Below are 24,962 nucleotides of genomic sequence, written 5' to 3'. Positions count from 1 at the left end.
AGAGTAAATACTACGCTGACAGAAAAGACAAAGGGAGAGATGGATATTGTACATCCAATTACACAATGGAGATCATTTTTTTCACTCAAAATTGACTGTAAATACCGTTTTTTAACTAGTACGCAGTTAGCCAGTTAGCATCTTCTTCGTGATTCCATTAGTGTGTATTGCGCCTCCGACCCGGTGGCAGTCAAGTTGCAAACATGGTTTTCTGGCCAGAGACACCAGGGGCAGATGAAAGACCTCCCAATCATCCCATTAACACTTGTATTAACCCCAGAGGAACTACGAAAAGGATTTATTAAGGTAAACACGTTACTTTGTATTGCTTTAAAGAGCCGTTCAAAAGAGCCGCTCGGTTATGAACGTCACATCACTATTAGCCTGCATTCAGTGAGTGATTGAAATGCCACGTAGAGTCATTCTTCGTTTTAGTATTGATCTTTTCCATTTGTAACTGTAACATTAACATGTAACAGTATTCATTTTAGATTATAGTATGCAAAATAATCTTTGAGCAGAAATTGATGATGTTATTTTATGCTACAAAATCTGCTCAAATGTAATCACAGCTTGGATTAATGTGCCCAATGTGTTCCATTTGCTACAGATTACAGAAGCCACGTTAAGACAAAGCTTCATACTGGACTAAATAAGATGCATTTGATAACTAGACATTCTCCTTAAAGATGCCATCTTCACACTGACCTCTCCTCACAGCAGAGACACAAACAAGACAGTTAGCACAGAGCCTAGCTGTAGTATGACAGTCTGACAGCCACCTACAGCCTCCGTGTGAATGTCTCCTTGTGCATCCTCTCTCTGCACATTTTGCACACATTATGTCCTCACAAGAGATGGAAATGTTTGGTGTGACATTCAGCCAGACTTTGTGCACGCATTTTCTCTCCTGCTGCCTCGGATCGATTGGTTTGGAAACAGTTTGTGCGCGCGTGTGTGTGTGTATGTGTGTGTGTGTGTGTGTGTGTGTGTGCGTGCGCTTCAGTGGGGGACACCGCAAATGAAAAGCAGCAAGATGTTGTGGAGATGGCAGGGAGGCTCCAGCAGCATACAGTAAAGGGAGAGACAGAGACAGAGAAATGGTGGCTTGGCTTAAACCGAAGAGAGAGAATGTGCAAGCAATTAGCAGGAATCCCCAGCATTGGACACTTTTTCATGTGCGCCTTCCCCCTCCTCTATGAACATTCAAGAAACCAATTTCAGCAGCGAATAGTGTTTGATGGTGTGTGTCTCGCGCTGTTTGTGTGGGAAAACAACATCCGCTGTCAAAATGAATCCAGGGAAGCCTCCGCCGCAGCACCTGAGCAGAACACCTCATGCGAGTGAATGAAAGACAAAATGGAGTAGGACTCTGTCAATGCACCAGGCCATAAATGACTTCAAAACCGGAGGAAAATGTGAGTGTTTTGTTTTTGCTGTGGAGCCTAGTCACGACGCTACAGGCAGAGCCCCATCCATCTGTGGAGCAGAGGAGCCAGCTCACTATAACTATCAATCCCTCTCAGGTGAAAGGAGCGGGGGATTACTGCAGCTGAGGGCGCGCACGCCTCACGCACGCTCACTTTTAGGAGAGAGGAAACACATCCAGTTTGTCTTAGAAGAATGCACAATGAGTTCACTTCCGAGCACATCAATACAGTAGTCGTCCTGATGATCTGCCGTCTGTCAGTCATGAAATGGTTACTTTAATTACAGCCTTCCTGATGTATCACATGCAGCAGCCACTTCGTACCAGTTATCTGAGATTATGGGAAAAATAACTCAAAAACATTACAGATTGTGGAGAGATATCAAATCATTTAGCACCTATTTTTTTTAAATGAATGGCTTTATGCTCTGTCTCTCTCTGAATCTAACCCACTGTGGTCACTTGGCGTCTGCTATAAATTCAACCACCTGTTGCATTTATAGCAGACTTTTTGCGCATTAGAACATCACAAACATAATCTGTTTACCCCAAAAAATGGATTATATGTGGACGCAAAACACAATGTAGTGTAACTATAGTATGATATCAATATTCTATACAACTATTTTGGATTATAATTTATCTTTAAAATGTGCATTTGATTTATTATTTTGGTATAATTTTAATTAAAAAGGCTTGTGCTTCTGTAGCTTCTCCACATGTTTAGCACTGGCTGCAGCTGCTCTATTCTGCATCGACACTGAAGGAGACATTTTTGCAGTTAACATTATACGGATTGGCACATGAGCATGCGACACACTCATGTAGTTGACTGTAGCTGCAGCATTAGCAGGGTTTTCAGTGGGTGAGGCAGCACCTTACGATGGCAGACTTTTTTTGCTCTGTGCTGATAGTCCTACACTGTTTGGAATGTGATGAGAGCGAGAAGGAGTGATACTTGTTCATGGCAGGGATACGTTTCAGCTTCACTCAACAACTTTGAGGTTTACAGGAGTCAATGAAGACAGTTTATTCCACCATTGTTTTTTTTCCTGTCATTTTAGGTTTCAAAAACATTCCAGCCACGTGTGTTGGCAGATCGGCCATTAGATCCCAATAAAGCTCATTTGTCAGTCATGAATTCAATCAGTTGGGCATCGATAGTCAAGGCAGGGCATTAGCTATAGAAGGTTTCACATGTGTCATTTTCAGTTCTGTTTATTGAAAAGATGAACATCAGCCTGGGATTTTCGTTCAGATTCTATTTTACCGACAAACTCGTTTACTTCTGCATTGCTCCTGCATTATAAATAAATAGCTCGTTGGCTAACAGGATGGAGAGATGAAAGGTACTTTGCCTCGGCCCAAAACAACTAACTAAATATTTAAACAGACTCCAAAACAACAACTTATTAAAGCAAAAAATAACATAAAACAAATACTCCATTTGATGGATCCATGTGATCCCAAAGTATTAAGTTAACTTTCCCCATTTTAGATGTGTAGTTAATGTTGAATGCTGTTACCGTGTAGCGACGTCCTTGGCATTTATTTCTTTAAGCGCTGGGGAATCCCTGCAGTTAGTTGCAACAGTTTGGTTCTAGCCCATATCCGGTCAAGCCTCTATATGACATCAAGATTCAACACAACCAGTAACACATCACCAAAAGAAATGCTTTACCTCTTGTTTAAACGCATGCACGTATTTAAATATTTATCTTTGAAACCGGTGTATCCAGTATTGAAAGTCTGAAAGACACACAAAAATGTGCAAACAACGGCTGAGTTTTACCTGCAGCTTTGCAATTAATTGCATTATTTGTACGTTTTTTCACTTGTAATGAATTTTAGCCAAATCCTGTATTACCGTGCTGACTGCTAAAACCTTTCTGCAGTTACTGTAAGCATCTCTGAGTGGAAACAGTCTTGTGCATGCACGTCATTACTCTCTTGAGCTTGAATGAAGGGTTTCTGCTAATATGTTTCACAAGCACAAAAGTAGATTCGTTCTGACGATGTATCTCGTTGTACTGCAAGGTTCTTGGGATAAAAGTATCCTTCAAATAATACTGTGTTTACCTCGGACAGCGAGCGGAGGACGCCACAGAAGAGGCTACTTTCATTGAGTTGAAAAGAATTATATAAATACTTAATTTATGGCAGGGATAAGTCTCATGTCACAGGAGTAAACAGTAAGTATGAGTTAGCGCGGGCCATTAGAGAGGAACCTTGAAATAAACATTTCGTACTAAAAATACATTTGGTACCAACACAGATTTTTATTGGATAGGAAGACAGCACAGGGTGAAAGGGCATAAAGGGCAGGGAGTGACATTCAGCAAAATGTCAGAACTCAAAACTCGAACCCACGATACTGAGGCAGGAAGAAGTTCTCCGAGTGCCACATTCACCCAAATAGCTTTGCATATGTTTGCTGTTTTTTGGCTACCACTCTTTATTTCAGTATTTGGACATATTCTGGAGATGAAATATGCAAGTCTCTATCACTTTCCGCTCCAAATTCACATGCAAAAGCGATGTAGTGGATGTCAACCTGCTCTCGGGTGTATTTAGCGGAGCGTTTTAAGAGAATAGTCCAATGCACCTTTGCACCTGGCTGTGGGTGCTCATTGTGGAGAAGATTACAGCAGAGTGCCCTTCAGTGCCGCTGTGTGCTGTGCTAAATTACAGGGCTTCCCCGGGCCGCCGTGCAGTCGTGGTGCTGTGCTGTGGAGCTCCCATTTAAAGATGGAGGAGATAACACTACATTGTTCTTGGTGAATTCAGCTGCACCTTGTCCAGGACACAGGCCAGAGTCGCTCAGTCTGTGTGCCAAGCCCGTAAAGAGAAGGGTTTCCCAGGCAGCAGGCCAGGGACACATAGGGTTGTCACCTTGTCAACCATTATTTTCAACTTTTATCCCCACATTTCATTTATTGGTTGTTAGAACACACATAAAATCTAACCCTTAATGCGTTCTCTGAAACTGTTTGGAGGTTTCCTTCCTTCTCGGTGTAGCCTTTCCAGAGCCGCACTCCTCCAGATCCCAGTTTGGAACATCTCTCATGCTTCATATTTGCTTTTCCCCCACACTCTTGGCCTAAACTGAAATTATGGCAGTCTGAGTGAATGCTCCACAGTCCTCTCCTGTCTTGCCTTCTCTTACACCGTTAATATTATTTAATCCCCCTAAAGTTTTCCTGAACAAAAACAAGCCTATGACAAAGCCTAATTAGAGTCGTAATGAAGTTAAGGAAAGTGTGTCCGTTGGATAAGTTTTTATTGTGAGAGAATTAGCTGCTCTTTTCTCTCCGCCTAAGCTGCAGGCTCCGCTCTGGCCCTGCACCTCTTGGGAAATACCACGCTATTGCTTACTTTAAATTGGCATTTACAACGTGTGTGTAATTAGCGTGCCAACTAAAGTTATTTTAAATTCCTTGGAAATGAAGGGAAGACAAATGTGTGCCTGCTGTTTAAAACGTGTCTACGATGATAAATGTCAGAGAGGAGTTCCCTCTGAACGCTGCAGATTCACTCGGGACGGTGCCAGGGCCGCCTGTGGGCACAATTAGTCAGCACAAGGCCTGGCCCCCCTCCCCCTGCGGAGCGGCTGCGGTCCTCATAGACCCCCCCTACAAACTCGGCGGGGCGCCTTTTAATCTCTTGGCCTCCTCCGTCCAGACTGGCATCCACAGCTCTCCTGTAAATACCAGCGCTCGTCCCTCCCGGCTCCGCTCATCTGTTTTGCATGTACCTGCTGCACAAAGGCAGGCAGCTTGGCTCAATTTCCAACTTTGTGTTTTTTTTAAATGCACTCCCAGGGTCGTATAAGTTAACTTCCTGTTGTCTCCGAGCATTAAATACAGATCAAAACACATTTTTGGGCGCAATTTAAAGAGTCTGTGTTGGGTTAGAGCGGCTAATCACTGATACTTGAGAGGAAAGTTTTTCTGAAATAGTTGGATAAGTCACTCACTGCCTGCAGCCGTCACACAGCAGCTGCAGTCTTTACACATGATAGTTGCTCAATTTCATTTAACTAATCCTCGCAGCCACGAAAACTGATCTGCCCAAATGTTCAGCTCACATCATCGTAGAGGAATATTTAACTGTGCTACTGTCTCTCCGTTCGAAACCATACTCTGGTATTTTCACACATGTCCCAATCTGCGTTTCCCTCGCTGTCCTACTGCGCACAGTCAGACCAGGAAATTACCTTCAGAAATGAAAGTGTGGGTTTTTCAGAGACCTGTTTAAAGATTTATGGCACCAGCTGAGATGAAGGAGCCCTGGTCTGTGTGCCATAGACAGACCACAGTCAAGTCACAGGGAATGTCGGGACGATAACCCTCAAACTAATAGAAAAAAAAATCTGTTTTCGGGACTCCTCAGATTCCACATGAAATTGCTGAATTGGTAATGGATTGATCGGTTAGATATAAATTCATACAGAAAAGAGTAAAGTCACATTTTGCTGAGCTAATGATAGGGCACATTTAAAGTAGCCCATGTGAAAGTGGTGTGTAAGAGGAGCGGCGAGTGTTCCCTAGGGCTCAGTGTGTTTACTGAAATCATGTGCCTGTAAATAGTGCTGTCTGAGATTGTGATGCAGGTTGGAAAGCCCTTGTTTTCCTGTAGCCATAATAACACCATGTTATAAAACATATTAGATGTAGTGGGCAGGCCTGTCTTTGCCTGAGGCGCCTATCAATGCTGCCATCCTTCACTGCAAAGTACGAAACGTCTCTTCTGAACAGACAGTGGGAAGTCATGTTCTCTCTTTACCTTTCCTTCCTTTTTTTCCCACCAGAACACAGGGATTGAAAAGGAGATTCAAAGTAGAACAGAGTTAGGAGGTGTTTGATCCAGAGACCAGAGAGGCCTTTGCACTTTGCTAGCACCGTCTCTCTGTGAGCCGGGCCTGCCTTTGTCAAGCTGCTCTGTCACCCAAACCGGATGCAAAATCACAAATGCTGCAGAGCCATCAAGGGGAGCTGCCATCTCTGAGCAGATAGCCCATATCAGTCCACGATTGGGACGTATCACAGAGACAGCAGCGTGTTCTGACACCGCAGCAACGATGATGTGTGAGTGTGTGACATGTAAACTGACTGACACACTGCTCTGTGGATGTGCCGGCCGTGATAACAGACGCTCTAAACACATCGGAAGACTTCTGTTTCATACTTCCTGCTGGCAACAAGACAGCTTCCTCTCTTCTTTTTAGATTTTCTCTCATTTAAAGAAGGCGTTGTTCGTTGCACAGAGAAAAGCGATTTACTGTTACATATCGAACCTCCCTTCAACATTCATGGGACTTCCATCTTCAAACAGCATATTTCTAAAATGTGACACAACAATAATGCTGCTGTTTTTCGTGCAAATTTCCTGATAAAATAAATGATGTCAAACTTCTGAGCGCTTCCAATGTCAGCTGAAGTCTTGGGCTTGGTCAACATTTTGGTCAACAACTGGTCCATGAACAGGAGCTGGTGTCCATGTGCTTTCATGAGGTACAGACATGTGCAGACGTCATAACATTCAGGAAAGAGAGACGCTCATACTGCAGTCCAGACTCCATTCCAAATGCTGGTCGTTAATTTGCTAATGCAGATTTTTCATGTAATCAATTCAAGGGCACAGCGTCACACACTGTGGCTTCAAACACAGAGCCGCGGATGACAATGTTAAAGTTGTTGAGGGAAGCCAGCGGAGCCAACACATTTACAGCCTAATTATTTTAAGAAGGAAGACAGCAATTTTTTGGGCTATGATCATTTGCGTCTGTACAAAGAAAAGTCCAGCGGCGAATAGTGAGGTGAGTAACTCTCACAGACTTCATCCTCCTCACCCCCGTCTACTTTAACGCAGAATGAAAGTGTATCAATACATGTAGGCTGGACATGGCCATTCAGACAGTAGTCACATGGCAAAAGAACAGATAAGTACTGGATTTAGGAGCGCAGAGCCAAGTGGCTGTGTTTAGACTGTCATGTTGCATAGGTGCGTTGGCCTGCTGACTGAATACAGCTAAGACACGCCGTTGACTAAATAAATTCACATAAAAGTATGATTTACTCTAATGTTTACATTGATCCCTGCACCAGTGTGTGTCTGCGGACAAACGGAGTGTTGTTTCACACAGAGTAACCCGCTGCTGGATCTCATTGATTTGGTAAAGCCATCTCACATCTCCCTTGAATCCTCCCAAATCTCTTTACGCATCTGAGAGAGCCCCAAAGCCAAAAGCATACAGCCCTGAGTCTCTGCCCGAGCTGCGGGACGCGGCCGTCAGGAGCCTTATAGTATTATATTTGTGATTCACAACTTATAGAACATAGATCAATTTCTCTCCATTCTGCAGCATCTACAGTCTCCAAAATGTCCCTCATTTATCTACCTCGTGAGTGTCTCCTGAACATCACCGTGATATGGAGCATATACTGTGTTCTTTATGTTTTGTCAGCAATGGCAATGTGGCTGTGGATTTACTTCGTATGAATCTGAATAACCAAATCAGGCTACTTTTAAGTTCCTCTCTGGTTAAATAAGTCGATAAATTGTTGATTGTCATCATGTTTGTAAGACGTTTGTAAGTGTGGGATCTGACAAAGCTAGTATTTCTGTAATGAAGCGCAGTGCTGCTTGCACCACTTCCTGTCTGTGGTCTGCATCAGTTGCCTGCAGGAGATAGTATGCATTTTTGAACCGTCTCTTTCATTTCATTATTTATTAGTGTGTACACGCTCCTCTTGGCTGGACAGAAGAAAACGTTCATATGACAGTTCACAGAGCAAACCTTTTATTTCTTTGTGCTTAACTTGGCAGATTAAAGGCAGCTCACTCGTCTGACGTTCAAGAGAGACACGTTTAAGATGTTCTGGTTTGACAGTTTTTAGGTTAAGGTGAGGTTTATCTGCTGATTTTAAAGATATTAATTATTGAGAGCTGTTGAAATAGTTGTAATGTCAACAAGATGCCAGTGGAACATTCCAAAAACTTACTCTGCAAATGCTTTACCAACCTCATATTTGAGCAGCAGACTCTAGTTAATCCTCTCCAGTCAGCTTCAGTACTTTTGGCCAGTCTCATTCTGAAAGGATACGGTTATACTTCAGAAGAGAGAAACCTGGAAGTTACTGGATTGCATGGAATGATCATTCTAGACTCAAGTCAAAACATATTTGGGGCTTTTTGTGTGCATCCTGAATGTGCATCCTGAATTCACATAGTACAGTAACATAAAGCTAAATGTGCATCATTGATAGTGACATAACCGTCCACATTGGTTCTATGAAAATATATAGATTATCTGTACTGTAATACGCATTACTCTGAATCCATTTTTTACTCTCTTAGTTCCATAGGCTGAAGGTGTGAAGGTCCTCGTCAGTGGATATGTGGCTGTTTATTCTGCTGCACATATTGCAGAAAATGACGAGATGAAAGCTGCTGAGTATCCATTACATTTTAGTGGAACAGACAAGTGTTTGTTTTACCAATGCTATGTTTAATGCATCAGCAGCCGGCGAGCCGAGCGCACAGCGGCAGCGTGTTGGACCTCCATGTGTCAAGCACATACAAGGGATGTGACTGACATCACAATCATCTGCACAGGCCGCACAAAATGTCAGACAAATGTGCTAACCAAGACACGTGTTTGGATTTTGGTATTGAATATTTCAGGATGCAGGTGAGCAGCGGAAAACACCGGGGAGCGATGTTTTAGATGAATGTTCTGCACAGACTTGTCACAGATCACAAACATCTACTGCTCCAGCCTGTTGTCACTGTTAGTGTCACCGCGGAAGAAGATGCAAGACACAAGTAGCACTCTCATAGTTTAAGCTTGTACCTTTTTAAAAATTCATGCCGTCTATCAAATAACAATAGTTTCACTGCACTCCCCCACACAATGCATTACAACTATGAATGATGTAAAATAACATCCATAATAAACTTGTATATCATCCTGAATTCACCTCCAACTGAGGAAAACGTGATCCCCTTTGTGCACAAAGTGTAAATTGTACTGACCAGGTGATTTTGTAGTAACTATGATAATGAAATGCCAAATAAAGCCTCCCAAATGTGTCAAAGTGTACTGATTTTAAAGACCTTCAAATCACTAGCTTTGTTTCCCTGTTGCATTGGTATTTATCTGTATTCAAAAACAGTTTTGCTAAGCATGGCGGGACGCTCTTAAATGCCAAGAGATTTAATAGAGAACAGCTCATCTTAAAATGCAAATATGGTTTTAAAAAGCAGCGCCTTCATTACCTGTTGTTGATTCAGAAAGCAAGCTGTTTTGAGTACACTGCAATTCCCAGGCCAATCTATGGTTGAACTTTTATTTTAGTGAACACGTCGTCAAAATTGTGTTGTCTCCTCATTGTCTCCCTCCTTACATTTGTGCGTGTGCAGTATGTTATTGTGACTTGTGCAGTCCAGTCAGGGAGATACCCGCGAGACACACGGCTGATCTTTGGTTATAGGATGAATATGAAAACATATTGGCTGAACGCTGAAGAAAAGCTTTCGCTCCCGTCTGGACAGCCCCTCCTTCCGTCTGCATCCACAATGTCTTAATAACTTTCCAAGGATGTGGATGCAGCGCGCGTCGCCGCCGTGTGACAAACACTCCGAGATGTTGAGCCCAAATTCACCGTCTGTTCGTTTGCGGTGCTGCGCTTCACCAGATTAACTTTAATTCTGAAATAAAATATTCAACCTTAAAAAACGAAAAACGCTGCTAGAGTACATCCCATTGCAGAACGATTGCTCTCTTGAAAGCAGAAGAAAAAGAGGCCGTTTGGATGGATTATCATTATTACCATATTGAGACCTTTGTTGAAACCGTGATACAAATCATATGATCTTATATGTTGTTGGCTTTCCAGGACGCAATGGTGTCTCTGTCTCTTACACAACTTACCCTTAGTGTGTTTACTCTCTTCAAACACTTTGACAAATCTGACTTGTCATGGTGTGCAGACTCTGACAGTTGAGGTTTTTGAAGCTAACTTGTGTTTGGTAGCTGCGGAACGACTGTAGGGGCTGTAGTTTTGCAGTATCTTTTCACTCACCAGAACCACTTTTTCTTTGTGCTCTACAGAGAAAGGCTGTCTGGTTCGACTTGCTTTGAATGTAATTTCTAGACTGTTCATTTTCTTTACTACAATGAGTGGAGACAGACAGCTGAAGATTACTTCCAAATCCAGGAGCACAGCAAAAACAGCACACTATGGGTGTGAGTCAGTCTTTCACAATATGATGTGTACAAAATTCAGTGTTTGTTGTTTCGATGTTAGATATGCTGCGATTCGCTTAACAAAACAGCAGGATCCAGATGTCTACAATATGAAGGAACCTTTTAGAGAAACGTCCAACCTTCAAAAATAGAAGCTCAGGAACAGGAAATCACTTTGAATATTTACTTCAAATACATGCTTTCAGAGACTGAACTTGAACACCATATTTACCTGTGTTCCAAATTGCTACAAGAATAACATTCGTTTTCTCAGCCAAAGATAACTGGAGCCAGTCACAAGTTCGAATTGGCTGAGCAGGCAGTGTTTGGTATTATCATGGAGTGGTGGAGATGAGGCTCTTTTAGCGTGAAACTGTCGTGAACTCGTGTAAATCACATCCCACGTTCAACAGAGTGCCAGACCAAACACTACTACAAGTGAACACAAGTCATACACATTGTTCTGATGTGACAGTCAGCTGTTCCTTCATAATATGATGATCGTTTCTGAGTGAACGTTGAGTTTGTGAAATCATTTAATGAAATATTTAGGTCATAGTTGGCTCAGAATGATTATTTTTTATTTTAATGCCAAACTGAGCTATTAAAGCAGTACTAAGTAACTTGTATACCTTAATAAATCCTTTTCGTTGTCCCTCTGGGGGTAATACAAGTGTTAATGGGATGATTGCGGGGTCTACCCCTGGTGTCTCAGGCCAGAAAACCACAATTGCAACTTCGCTGCCACCGGGTGGGAGGCCCCAAAACACACAAATAGAATCACGAAGAAGATGCTAACAGGCTAATGGGCAAAGCTAACTGTGAGCTAGCACCACTTAAACAGCATTTACAGCAAAGTTTGAGTGAAAAAAAAATCTCCATTGTGTAATTGGATGTACAATATCCCTCTCTCCCTTTGTCTTTACTGACAGTGTAGTATTTACTCTCACAGACAATGAATAAGTAAAAAAAATGCAACATACTACGACACCTGCAGTGGCGCTTATGGCCACTAGGTGCACGAGTTACTGAGTACTGCTTTAATCCTGTTTTTGTAAAAAAAATCTCTTTCTCTCTCTCTCTCTCTTTCTTTTTTCTTTTTTCACAATTCAATGAGAAAATGGGGGAGAAAAGGGTGTGTATCATGTTTTTATGCAGGTGAAATAATTCTGGGATCCATCTTGTGCAGTCAGCAGATCTGACACTTTTATTGATACAGTACTTGCACTTTTTATTTGTTGGTATAATAGATGTTTGCTGTTTAGGTGTGTTTTTAGACTTGACTTTGATTGGCCAAAACAAGGTGCTCCTCCTGCCATTTCAGACTATATAATATTACCGTGACCAACAGCAGTCTCTTGGCTTTAATGTGAGCCATGTCCCATCGCGATGCTCCGTCCTCCTAATAACAACTAATAGTCCAAATGTGAATGTGTCTCTGTGGGTGGTTGTGCCACAATAACCTGAGCCTGACTAACGATTTTCTCTGTTGTGTTTCCCAACAGAGGCGCCTCCTTCTGGGATGTCCAAGAATGGATACTTTTTTCAGGAAATGGGTGAGTGGACTTAAAAAACACTACCTTTATTTCGGTGTGAAAACAAAGGCGGCTGTAATGAGGGAGCTGTGAGCGTGAGCCGCTTCAGGAACGCCAGGACATTCTTCAGCATGATGAGAGGAAATGCGGCTTTTTTAGATGCGTTGCGGCTATATCTACACTTCCAGTAAAAAAAAAAAAAAACCTGCCTCATATTATACAAAGCTTAATATTATACTGTACACCAGCTGTTAGGCTAGCCCAGTTTCATTACCTTCACACCAAGGAGAGGAGCCCAATTAGTATGTGGCGCAGTAAGCGTTCGGGACAGAGAAAACGGACTGGAGTGCTCCCTGTTCTCCCTAGCCAATTACTCCGCTCCACACCGATTCACTCAGCACGCTCACAGCTCAACGCCAGCGTTATTAGGCAGCCTTTTATCAACACATAAACGCACTTACATTAAATTTGGAAGCCAGCATTATGCGCTGCTGAGGCCTCATAACAACATTAGGATGTCATGTAAAAGCCAAATCCACCTGTCGACTTAAAGAGTCTTCCTCCTCATAGTTTACCGTCATGTTAATAACTGATGTGCACCCTCACATTGACCTTCATATAACAATTGATTGAAATGCTGAGTTAAGTGCAGTGTTATGGTTTTGGACATTGAATTGCCGTTGCTTTGTTAAACCCCGAGAGCCTATGGGGAGCAGTGCAGTGCAGTCACTCTGGTTTCTGAACCCACTGAGAACTTGGTGTGATAAAAGTAATCCTTTCAGTGTACGCACTCCACACGCCGCAATTATCACCTCTGCTCTTTTCATCTTGAAAATGTACCAGAGCATTACATCCGCTGTGTGAATGGACATGGAAATAAACATGTTTTCACATTTTCCCACTTTCAGAGGGATGAGGGATCTGTATAGACCTGCCTTGTCAGCCCATGCGTAGCATCTCTCACATCTTCCAAACAAACTTTCAGCTTTATTTATTGAGGAGGATGATAATGAAGTCCAAACAGCACATGGAACGGCAGGGATAGGAAGTCGAGCATAGCTAATTTGTCCCCGTTCGGTCGTCTGTAGCTTCACACAGTGCTTGTATGTGGCATTTGAAAAGGCTGCAGTAGAAAATCAGCTCACGTTTGAAGGAAATACATCAATCATTTAGTATTTTGATATCAAACATCCTCCGCTCTCGTCACTTGTTCTTTCAGTGCGGCTCATATTGTACGTGGTCACAGCTATGGGTAAAAAAACCCTCCAAAGATCGTCTAAAATCGAAAACGTAAAGTGATAGACATTCTCAGATTGATATTCAAATCACACGATACAGTCCATAATCCATTAGTAAAAGCACCGTAGGCTGTTGTGCTGTGGGGTTTTGTATCATGAGTTTAAATTAAACAAAAAACCCTAGTGATAAAGTTGCTCGATAGACATTTGTGCATGAAATAATGACAAACTTTCGCTGAACTATTTCCATTTAGCGGCGAGTTGTTGCGATTAGTTCCCGCCGCTGCAGTCCTCTTCCCAAGGTGAGTTGAAAGTCAGTGCACAGCCGGCGCGAGCGAGGCACAGACGCAGCGCAGGCGACAACAAAAGCAGGTTCAAACAATGTCAAGTGCTGAGGGATGATCCCGATGCAACGCCGGCGCTGAAAGGAAACAGAATTGGGGCTTGTTCTGGGATAAGGTCAGCAGATAAAGAGCATGAGTATGAGAGATTGTCTGTGATCACGGGACGCCGTTTGGAAGACACCGCTTTGTGTGGAGTTGGATTTTCGGAAACAGTCTGAGCAGAGAATAGGCTTCATCACGTCAAGGGCTGATTCCTTTTAACCACATTCACGCGATTGATGTGACAGACACTCGACATATCTGCGAGAAAGCAGTCATTCATTATCAAATATAAATGTCACCGTATGGGGGAATCATTTTGAAGCTCATGTATGACCTGTATGTCCATTTTAGGGACAAATGAATGGGAGTTTTAACCCAATGGTTGTGGTCCCAGAGGTGACCCTGTGCTGTTGTGTCCCCAGAGCAGCGGGAGGTGGAGCAGGAGGAGGGCAGCGAGGGCCGAGAGGAAGGACAAGACTCTCCCATCGCCAGCGGAGACGACATCCATCTGTACGAGAATCAGATCAGCCCAGGCCCAGGTGAGTGCCAGGGAGCAACATGTCTACTACGTGTACTGTAAAAAGTCACTATTCATTCACTTCAAGGACACAGCATTGAAACGCCAGCCTTTGGTTTGCAGGTGAATTTGCTCTACCACTGAGCCACAGCCTATGACTCACTAATTCACAGTGGCATTGTGAAGCATACAGATTTCAAATACTACAGTGACCTCAGAGCTCAGAGACTAAACAGTAGCCGTGAGTGACAGCGGCCTGATTGGGTTGTGTACATGTGGAAATGTAATCCAGTCATAATTTAGCCCAAATAGAGTCGACAGGGTCCCATGGCTGACTCAATGAAATTCGTTGGTTGTTGTTTTGCAGCTGGATATCTGATTATGTCCTCCCTGTCCCTGCGCCGGCCCAGCCCCCCCTGTGGTAACTTTTTGTTGCTGCCAGTGTGCGTTCAGGATGGTGTAAGCTGCCCCGATATGAAACGGTTTAAAATTAGATCTGTGCGCCTGAATATGCCTCTCCAGTCAATAAAACCCCCTCTGTTTCCCTACGCTGTGATCGATAACAGCAGTTCATTTTTCTTCCTTTGCTTCATGTACATTTTATATCATGAGACGTGCTCTTCAAAGGCAAATGGCCGCGCATCTCTGGAGAAGAAAAGCTAGAGACAGATTGGCCAAAAAGAGACAAAGAAGAAAAGCCCTTGGAGAAGTTTAAACTCATTTGTCGTTGGCCCGTCTCGCCGCGGCGCAGCGATGGCAGGTGTTGACAGACGGACAGCTCCTCAGCTGCAGGTGCAGGTGATTTTGACCTCATCTCCCAAAACCCCCTCCAGGTCAGCGGGTTACGGTTTCCACGGCAACAGCCACAGGTGCAGCTTTGGGCCGCGAGCAGGAGGGAACGAGTGTCACAGGTGAAAGTGTCACTTGGGCCGAGTCGCCATACTTAGTAACACTCGAGGAGACGGGGAGAGAGGGTGAGGAGGGAGAAGGGTGCTTGTTTAGATGCGATAAGATTCATGTCCAGGCTGGAATAAGTGCGCATTTCAGTCAAGGTCAAATATCGAGATAATCACTCTACGGTTGTTTCTTTCATTTCATTTACTTACTTTCATGTCTTCAATTTGTTTTACTCACTTGTTTGGTTTTTAACCTCATTTTCACATGTTCTCCAGTTCAGCTTTACCCAAATCTTAAAGCTTCAGGACTGAAATTAACAACCTATAAGCGAGAGTAACGCCTCATTTGAAAGCTGAGACCTACAAAACTGAATGTGACTTTTTTGTTGTGTTGTCGCCCTGTTTATGTCACATTTTAAAGCAGTACTAAGTAACTTGTTTACCTTAATAAATCCTTTTCGTAGTTCCTCTGGGGGTAATACAAGGGTTAATTGGTATGATTGGGGGGTCTTTCATCTCCGGCCAGTGTCTCTGGCTAGAAAACCACAATTGGAAGTTCGGTGCCTACTCGTCGGAGACACTGATACCCACTAATGGAATCAGGAAGAATAAGCTAACAGGCTAGCAGGCAAAGCTAACTGCGGCCTAGCGCCACTTAAATAGTATTTACAGCCAAGTTTTAGTAAAAAAAATGTATCTCTATTGTGTAATTGGATGTACAATATCCCTCTCTCCCTTTGTCTTTTCTGTCAGCGTAGTATTTACTCTCACAGACAATTAATGAGTAAAAAAACGCAACATGCTACGACTCCTGCAGTGGCGCTTATGGCCTCTAGAGGCATGAGTTACTTAGTACTGCTTTAAAAGCATTTTTGTTGTCTTGTCTTGTGTTTTGACACTTTTTAATTGTGTTATTGTTGCTTCTTTGTCACTTTTTTGTGGCTCTTTTTTTGCTTTTCCTGTGGTATTTTCATCCTTGTTTTTGTTGCCGTTTTGATACTTTGCTCAAGAAGCTTTGAGAGTTGTGAAACTGTAGAAAATGTGTTTGGTTCAGGGGTTAACACTAGCACAATATGAACAAGACGAGCTAGTTTTCATTGGTAAGCCCTTGGCCAGATGGTAAAGGATGGTCTGGAAATGGAACACTTTTAAAATCACACTTCGATTGCTGTGGCTGCCTTTTTAGACTTATGCCTTACACACAACAATAGTGTGTGGATTGGTGGATTGGTTGGTGAATGCTTAACCCACTGTGCCACTTTGCCCCATACCAACATGACTTTTCAAACCCTAAACATTAGTGCATAATGAGGCCCATTCATAAACACAGAGTATTGTGGTGCGTCATGCAGTGTAAACCACAATGGCAGCTCCCACTGGGCCTGACTCTGCTACCACCAGCTCCACAGGCTCCAGAGAGGCGCGCTTTTCACTGCACTTTTCACTCACTACTACTGCACCATCAATCACAGCGTAACAATGTCGATGGAATGTCAATAGCGAATCATAATCATTTAGGCAATTGTAAATCTACAAACATGTTCTGAAACGCCTGTGGCTCTTGTGCCTGTTACGCAGTTTAGTCATCTCTCAAATGTTAATGCAAAGACCTGAACCTTGATTTTAAAACCCTAATAACTGGTTTAATGTCAGAGGAATTGCAATTAAATATTTCTCAACTTTTCATTTTCAAAACAGTGGGATTAGGACCTAAAATAATTACAACATCTGACTGATTTGACTGTGTAAAACTTGCATCAAAGTAGCAAACCGCACTTCTAATTTGGGTGGTTCAGCTGCTTCGGTCCACTTTGAATCAAGCTAGAGCTGGACTTTGATCCCTGCGCCATTAGGTGATTAATTTATGCTGAATGTTGTGTTATTTTAGTGTTCCGCATCGTGCGGCCAAAAAACCATGTCCATCCAATGTAACAGATGGAGATACATTTTCCAAAAGGACTTTTCATGTCTGTGTAATGTCGTTTGAAAAAGCAAATAGCTCTGTGATTTCCTCAGACCCAGAGACAGCAGCTTCACCGAAATTTAATTGTGAAAACATCTGTCTTTTGTAATGAATTCATTTCTCTTCCTTGGGTTTTCCTCCTGAAGGGACTGTAGCCATGTCTAGAACACTTACGTGCCAGGTGGATTTGTCACCTTTATAAGAGCGTCACTCTTTTATTAGTGCTGTCAATAGATTAATTTACGGATTAATCACACTTGTGAAATTCAATTAATCACGATTAATCACGGTTAATTTTTTATTTATAATTATTCATGATATTCACTGGCCGACATAAAACACTCAAATGTAAAGCATTTGCTCATTAAAGCCACACTGCGTAAAATTTTACCCAATCAATGATATTGAAATACAAGCATTTGTTATATGACAGATATTTTCATCATTGAAAAATACCTCATAAATGCACAAACAAACATGAGCCTTTACTGTGAGCAGTTCACATCTCCTAAAACATTACTATCCAAATATACATCTCCTAAAACATGACTTTACCAGGAGTGGGTACGTCTCCAGCTCGTCTCAATGGAAATGTGACTAAAGTCAGCAGAATAAGAGAGTTAAACAGGCCAGGTCCTCATCCAAATAATTAATTGAAGAGCAATTTTGATGAATTGTAAAGTACATCCGTAGGACGTCTTCAAATTCCTCTGCTTTAATTATCCTTTTTTCTTTAGACAAGGCCACAATCTCAAGTGACTGTTTAATCCAAGCGTCACATGTAGAAAACCTACTTGATAACATGAATTATATTATATATGTTTTTTTAAGACATTCACATTAAGAAGCAGCACATTTTCTCATTTAATGCAGGATTTTTGATGAAGAGATGTTTCAACCAATGACACTTGTGCAATGTCAAGGACACTCTCGTGCACAAGGATCAGCCCATGTTTGTCAACTGTGGTAAAATCGCTGCTAGTGACAAAGGGGATTGGTGTGATTGATAGCTGTGTCTGGAGTATTTAAATGTTCATTTGAAGTTGATAGCACCAGGAGGATGTTGTTTGTTGCCACTCACTTTTGAAGCGTGTCCATCCCTCTGTCTTCCCGCGGACTTTGTCATACAGCTGTCAAACGCTCCCCCATAAACAGAATTGATTTCATGATTATATTTCTGCCAGGACTGGGCCTAGTTCCATTTCAGTTCAATCAATTTGGCTGAATACTCAAGTGGAAAAGTCACGATGAAGGACAGCCGTCCCTCACTCCAACAACTTGAAGACTTTGGATTTGACCACGGACATTTGACGACCTTGTTGACTTTGAAGGACGGCTTCTGAATTTCCAAATAAAACATTAAAGGTACTCAGGCGCAGTTGCGGTTTGATGACCCATTCAAAATTTTGTCTTGATTTTTAAGAAGGTAAATGGTGAAAAAAACAACACAGAGGTGAGTATTTTCCCGGAAGCGCTTGGAGCGGCGCGGTAATGCTTGGCTTGTGAGCTAAACAACAGCCAGTGTTATGGTAATCAGTCCGATTCGTTCACCTTTAGAGAGATGACACCGGCAAACTGAGCTCCTTACACTAAATCAAAAGCTCACGCTGCCTGCAGACAGGACAACTATGAGACATCAAAGTATTTCGCCCAATCCTTTTAGCACCAGTAAACAGCCCCACAAGAATACCTCAGTGATAACAGAGAAACACATCTCAGGATATTACCATCCTTTAAAAACATTAGCTTGCTGAGGTCAGGTTTCTAGTTTTATTCCACGGTTGGCACTAAATGACATTGTGTGTGTGTGTGTGTGTGTGCCATCCTGTTTGTGTATGATATTTTTTTTAAAGAAACTTAAAAATAGTTCTGTCCATATCCAGCACCACTACACTGTGTATCAAACACTAATAAACAAATAAATACATTAAACGATGCCTGTGTACTGATTTTGGTTGACATGTTATTAAAGTGCAGAGCTTGGTCTGACATAGTCTTCAGAAAAGGATCAAGACTCCTTCAAGGTCATCCTGTTAACTGTGTGTTTAATATTTAAGTGTGAAGGTCTATATCAACCAAAAAAAAAACATGCAGTCCTTCTTATCAAGATCCTCCCTCATCCACTCCCCTGTGGCCCCCGCTGTCCCTGATGGGTCGCCCCAGGGGAAAAGGCCAGCATGCAGAGGACATTTAAACACAGTACCGTAACGCGTTCTGCACAGAGGTCACTTGACTCATATACTTCCAGGTTGAACATGAAAGGACAGCTGCAGATTGACTTTGATCATTTTTGTATCTGCCCAGCGCCTCGGTGACTAAAAGCATTGGAGTGTGCTTGTCCACGTGTAGCTCGCAGATGTACAGTGTAATCCCCGAACGCAGCAGCATAAATCAACCTCCTCAGTCAGACAGATCATTTCCATTTACAGCCCCAGTGTGGAGGCATGTCGCGTGATACAGGTCATGTGATTAATGCTGCTCACAAACGATTGATTGAGGTTATTAGAACAGGGTATAGTTATCAGTTATTACAGACGGAATGTGAAGGATGTAATCCTATTGGCTCAAAGCTGTTTGCCAGGAGACATTTGTTAGTTTGAAAGCTTTCTGCCAACTCAGTGAAGTTATACCTCATTAATCATTTCCATATGTGACCTAAAGTTTTGACAAATATATTAGGCACAGGTCAACATGGTTTGTGTTGGGCAGACAGAAATTAAAAAAATAAGTAGAGACACAACACAAGAAGTGACATACTGTATTTCTCTCTCTCTGTTGTTCATTAGTCGAATTAGTTAAACCCTTTCTGCCCTTTATTTGACTAGTAATAATACCCACGTTACTTTAATAGTGAAAAAAGACACTAAAGCTAACATAAGGACAGCCCAGTAAAAGCAGATGATCATTGGGGACAAGGTCATCTTATAGTTGGCCTCTTCGGAGCTGACAGCTATTCTCGCTCCAACTGCCTGTTTTCCTTTGGGAGCAGATCAGCTGAGCCACGTGCTCTTCCCTGATTGTGGAGCTTTGATGAGCCCACTCTGCTGCACACATCACGTCTCAGTCTCATCATAAGTGGAGGCAGCTTACTGCACCTTTGTACCACCTTTGTCCCAGCGCTGCCTGCAGGGTGTAGTGGCACTGAGGTGCAGCTCGACTGATCAAAGCCCCCTCCCATCACGACAGTCTGGATTATTGATATTGTGATGTCCTGTTGCTTTCCTGCGGCTTATTGGCTTGTTAAAGAGGGGGTTCCTTGCGTCTCTTTTTCCACCCCGGCCAGAGGGAGGAGTTAAGCACAGATTGATCTGCAGACGGAGCCGACACATCACGCGGCGCAGAGGAGGGAAGCCCATGGTAACCTAATCACATCCTCGCAAACACCGAGAGAAAAAAAAAGAAGAAAGTGAGATAACCGTGTTACATAACAGCAATGGCACTGTTTGATGACAGGACTAGTTATACCCGGCTCAAGTGTGATGAAAACATAATTCACTTATTGTTTTGAAACATAAAAGCCACTTCCTCCCCCTGTCCTCTTCACTGGCTCTGGGAAAAATCCAACCTTTGTGCTTTATCTGGCAGTCGCCTGGGCTCCATGGACATGTATTAAAGCCTTATCAACATGAAACTTCCAATCCTCGTTCAGCCAGAGCTCCCGGCTCTTGCCTCTTGACATTTTCCTCACTGTGAGGAACTCCGCTCTCAGCCTGCCTTCTCTTTTGGCTCCGCAGCGGCTACTTGTGATCCTTATTTTACAATTTGCACTACCAATTATGGATGTTCTGCTGCTGAAAGAGGCGTTTAAATGCAAATGTGGCATAGTAATGTTGCCTTTGAACATGAAGTATGTTCAAACACTTGCAAACATATTCTTCGACTATTGCACAGGGTAACAATTAAGTATTTGATTAAGTCTTAAGTTTTACTGTTACAGTTTAACTTGGGAAATATAAGTAAACCCATAATAAGCTTTGAGAAGCGCCTTGTCTTTTATACGTGAAGTGAGAAACATAAGTTACTTTGGTGAACACAAGACACGGATTTTGGGTTGAATGTTTAATCAATAATTCTTTCAAGCTTTCAGTCTGAATACTGATGATTAATGATTGATCTTCATGTGTCTCTACAGATGCTGATGACTCTGGATGTGTGTTACTCAACACATCACGAAGGGTAAGAAATGCCCTTTTTCATGTTTTGCCATATGGCTGTGCCTGGTATTGTAAAGGATTCTGTGTTAAAATATATATTTAGATTTCTTATTTAAACAGAACAAGGTGGGTCTTAAGTGCCTCTTTGATATAAGTTCCTTCAAAGGAAGTTTGCTCAACAGAGAATAGCTCTAATTAAGTCTGGGAATGGTGAAGGTGTGATTTAAAAAAAATGTAGAGCCAGGAGATTATTTGAAGATAATTGCTTTGGTGAAAAAAAAAAACACACTAACTAAACGAGGGACACATCTGGAGAAAAGAGCAATACATAAAGCCAGATCTAAAGTTTGTATGACAGTTTTATTACGTATGTGTGTCTAACAAAGTTCAGAAGTGACAGCATCATAAAGATCCTTCCCTTAAGTCTAGCTCTGGTCAAATAAATCCCTGCACTTCTAATTTCCAAATGCCCAATGTGTAATTACTTAAAACACATAGAGTATAATTACTCTTTGCAGAATAGCATCTCAGAGCTGTATTTTATTTGCAGGTGATTTGCTGCGTCATCCTAAGAGCATTAGTTAAACCTGGTAACCGTAGCTGTTAGCTGTTAGCTTCCTGTCAGACAGGGAGTTTGTTGTGCCTGCTTCTGCCGACAGCTTGCCTGGATCTCTGCTCTAATCTTCATATTCACTTTCACACATTGTTTGTTTGTTGTACCCGTCTGTTTTGCCCATTTCAATGTATTAACACTGCCAATTTTTTTGTTATGGATCTGTTTGAATGTGAATTTGTGTGACATCTGTGAGCATGTTCAGCTATTTATACATATTTGGCTATAGCATGCTAGATTGTTTTATTTTTATAGAATATAATATTAGAAACGCACACAGAAAGAAATGTGCTGTATTCACTGGGGCACAAAAGCGCCTTTGCCGATGGGGATTTCTCCTCTCAAAAGAACAGCGGGGCGACCACTCTCCCTCAGAAATTCTGTCAATTTCTCAATCAATAAAATCATGGGCCGGTGGTTGTCTGGGCTCTTAATCGAGCGGTTTTCCTCTCCGCATCCATTCGTCCGTTTCTGAGGTGACTCCCAGACTCTGCTGCTCCAACAGAGACAGCTTCTGATGAGTCAAGCGGCTGCCATTTTAAAGCACACGCAGCCCCATGTGCCTGAAGAAGTGCGGGCGCTGACATTATTTTTTGGTGCAAAACAAATTAGAAAAAACAAGTATAATAGAGCGATTGGTGTGTCTGCGGTGAATGATGGGCAGTGCTGATTGACGTTTAGCCCTCCTGCTGAGCTGCACTGGTGTTTGTGGAATAAAAATGATTTCCTGACAGACAGCTGAACTCTGCTGGTGTGTAAAAACAGACTCTTAGAAATAAGGCTGAGTAGCTTTGTCACTAAATTGTTGTTTACACCTTGATTACATTATGCTTTTAGGCCAACACAGAGCAGTGATAAATTTAGTAAATTTTAAATACATCTATTAGTTTATTATGTTAAGTTAACCTTTCCGATATTAAAGTAGAAAAGATATGTGAATGTGAATGTGATTAAATAGATAATTTATTGAACCAGGAAAATGTAAGGCAAGATTGAATCCACAAGTTCGAGAATAATTTAACGTAAAAAGGTAAGCCATTACTATCTAATGCAAAGCTTTTCTTAAGCCTGAATGATCGAATGCCGACCATGCTTTAATGGACTCCAGACTGTCCTGTCGCGTTGCTTTTCCTACGTATGAATTGAATTAACCTCATTCTGTACTCACGGTGTCTGTCATCCATAATATTTATTGTTTTGTTTGGAAAACCTCTCCAGCTGTCGTGAAGTATGTTCCAGTTTTGATATCTTTTATTCTTATCTTATCGTCAAACAAAAACAACTGCAAGTGTCTGCTGGCATTCTGTCCGAAAAACACTAGATTTATTTATTTTTACTCAAATCAACAAATAAAACACTGTCAGATAAAAATTGAGAAAGCAAGATAATATTAACAGGATGGAGGTAACTGCATCCACTTGGGCTAATGCTAGAATGATCTCAGAAGTAATTGTAATTTATATTTTCAAATGTCAAATTTGTTGAGTCGTCCATTATGTCTAAGCCTCATGGAAGCTCGTTGTCTCTCCTCCACAGTATGTGAAGCTCATGAACTTTGAGGAGGAGGTGCGGGCGCACAGAGACCTGGATGGATTTCTGGCTCGAGCGAGTATTCTCCTGGATGAGACAGCAGCGTCTCTGGATGATGTCCTGAAGAGGATGCTGCACCATGTGGCCCAGGACGGCCACACCTCTGAGCCGGGCTGCAACTTCGAGGAGGTGATGAGCATGCTCTTCACTGATGCTGGAGCACAAGAGGTCAACGGTAAGCACCAGTCAAACAGCTGAAACAGAGTGGATGAATGAAACGGCATGAGGTCACAGCATTCACAAAGAATACGATGTGACAGAGGGAATCTCTCGCTGTCTGTACCAGGACCAGGGCAGTGTCTGACTCTTAACCCAAAAACATCTGACACCCGTTGACACACAGCACAGAACACAGATTCAGGATGTTGCTCTGTTTAGTTTTCATTTGGAAGTAATCCATATGAACCTGACAGTGTCAGACGCAATCTCACTTTGTTTTCAGACTTTACCGAAAAAGGACCAACAGGACTAACAAATCTAACAGCAGAGATCGACCAATCTGTTTCTTTTCTCTCAGCAACAACAAGGATCAGTGGTTCAACAAGTGCTCATCAGACACAGAGGCAGCTTTGGTAACAGGTTATCTAACTCTGCATTAGCTGTGACTTTCCTCCAGCTCCAGACACCACAGAAGTGATGTAAATTCCAACTCAGTTTTAACCTAGCACACCTTTTGTTCATAATCCTTAAATTGGTTTCCAAGCAGCCAGGTCTTGCCGGTGTGATGCTCTCTTTGCTGGTTTCTTCCTCCTGTCAGATTAGTGTGTTTTTACTCTGGTCGGGGATCAGCCCATTAGAGCAGCTGAAGTCTGCAGTTACATAACAGCAGCCGCCTCAGCTCTGAACTTGCTAAAGCCGTGGTGTGGAGGAACAACAATGAAGTATTTTTGGTCCCAAGTTCATGTGGTGGTTTCACTTTAATTCTTTCTCCATTAGGCTTACAGTATCTCCAGGTTGTTTCCCCAACATACACAAACTCACTTGGCTATTGATTATCTTCTATCAAACTTGGCATCCATCTGTCCATCGTGCACTAACTATATACATTTGCACCTTCTGAGCGAATGATAATAACAGTAGTATGACATGTTCTTGTGCTGTGGCCTTGTCGTGGGTGATTATTGAGGAGAGGTACAGGTCTGTCTGAGTCTGAGGCTGGCCCTGCACACAACGGTGATGGCGATAATTGACTTCTGCCATTGATCAGTCACTTAGTTTTTCAAATGGCTGTCTGTGGCTCGCTGGAGTCGAGGCGCAGCTGCTACTCCAATGTTTTCACTGCCACAATACGCCACAAAGATACGTGAGAGGAGGCTTTGAATGTGGCTGCCATCTTGACTGCTCTGGGCTGTGATGAAATGTTGGATCGATTGCATACTTCTCTTATAGTG

The 24,962-nt window shown here is 42.4% G+C and overlaps 1 protein-coding gene across 3 annotated transcripts in view; it reads left to right on the top strand.

Moving 5' to 3' along the window:
• The window catches only part of slc4a11 (solute carrier family 4 member 11), a 77,838-nt gene that overhangs the window by 7,193 nt on the left and 45,683 nt on the right, over window positions 1-24,962 (top strand). For 2 of the 3 annotated variants that reach the window (XM_079573314.1, XM_079573313.1), the window contains exons 2-5: window positions 12,185-12,235; window positions 14,261-14,377; window positions 21,347-21,390; window positions 23,518-23,746. In XM_079573314.1, the coding sequence (XP_079429440.1) occupies window positions 12,185-12,235; window positions 14,261-14,377; window positions 21,347-21,390; window positions 23,518-23,746 (441 nt within the window). The remainder of the gene's footprint in view (window positions 1-12,184; window positions 12,236-14,260; window positions 14,378-21,346; window positions 21,391-23,517; window positions 23,747-24,962) is intronic. The other variant, XM_079573315.1, reaches the window with a different exon arrangement.

Source organism: Gobius niger (genome assembly GCF_951799975.1).
Source record: "Gobius niger genome assembly, chromosome: 16".
NCBI lineage: Eukaryota > Metazoa > Chordata > Actinopteri > Gobiiformes > Gobiidae > Gobius > Gobius niger.
Note: the sequence above shows the minus strand (reverse complement) of the source record. Positions and strands in the feature narration are given on the sequence as shown.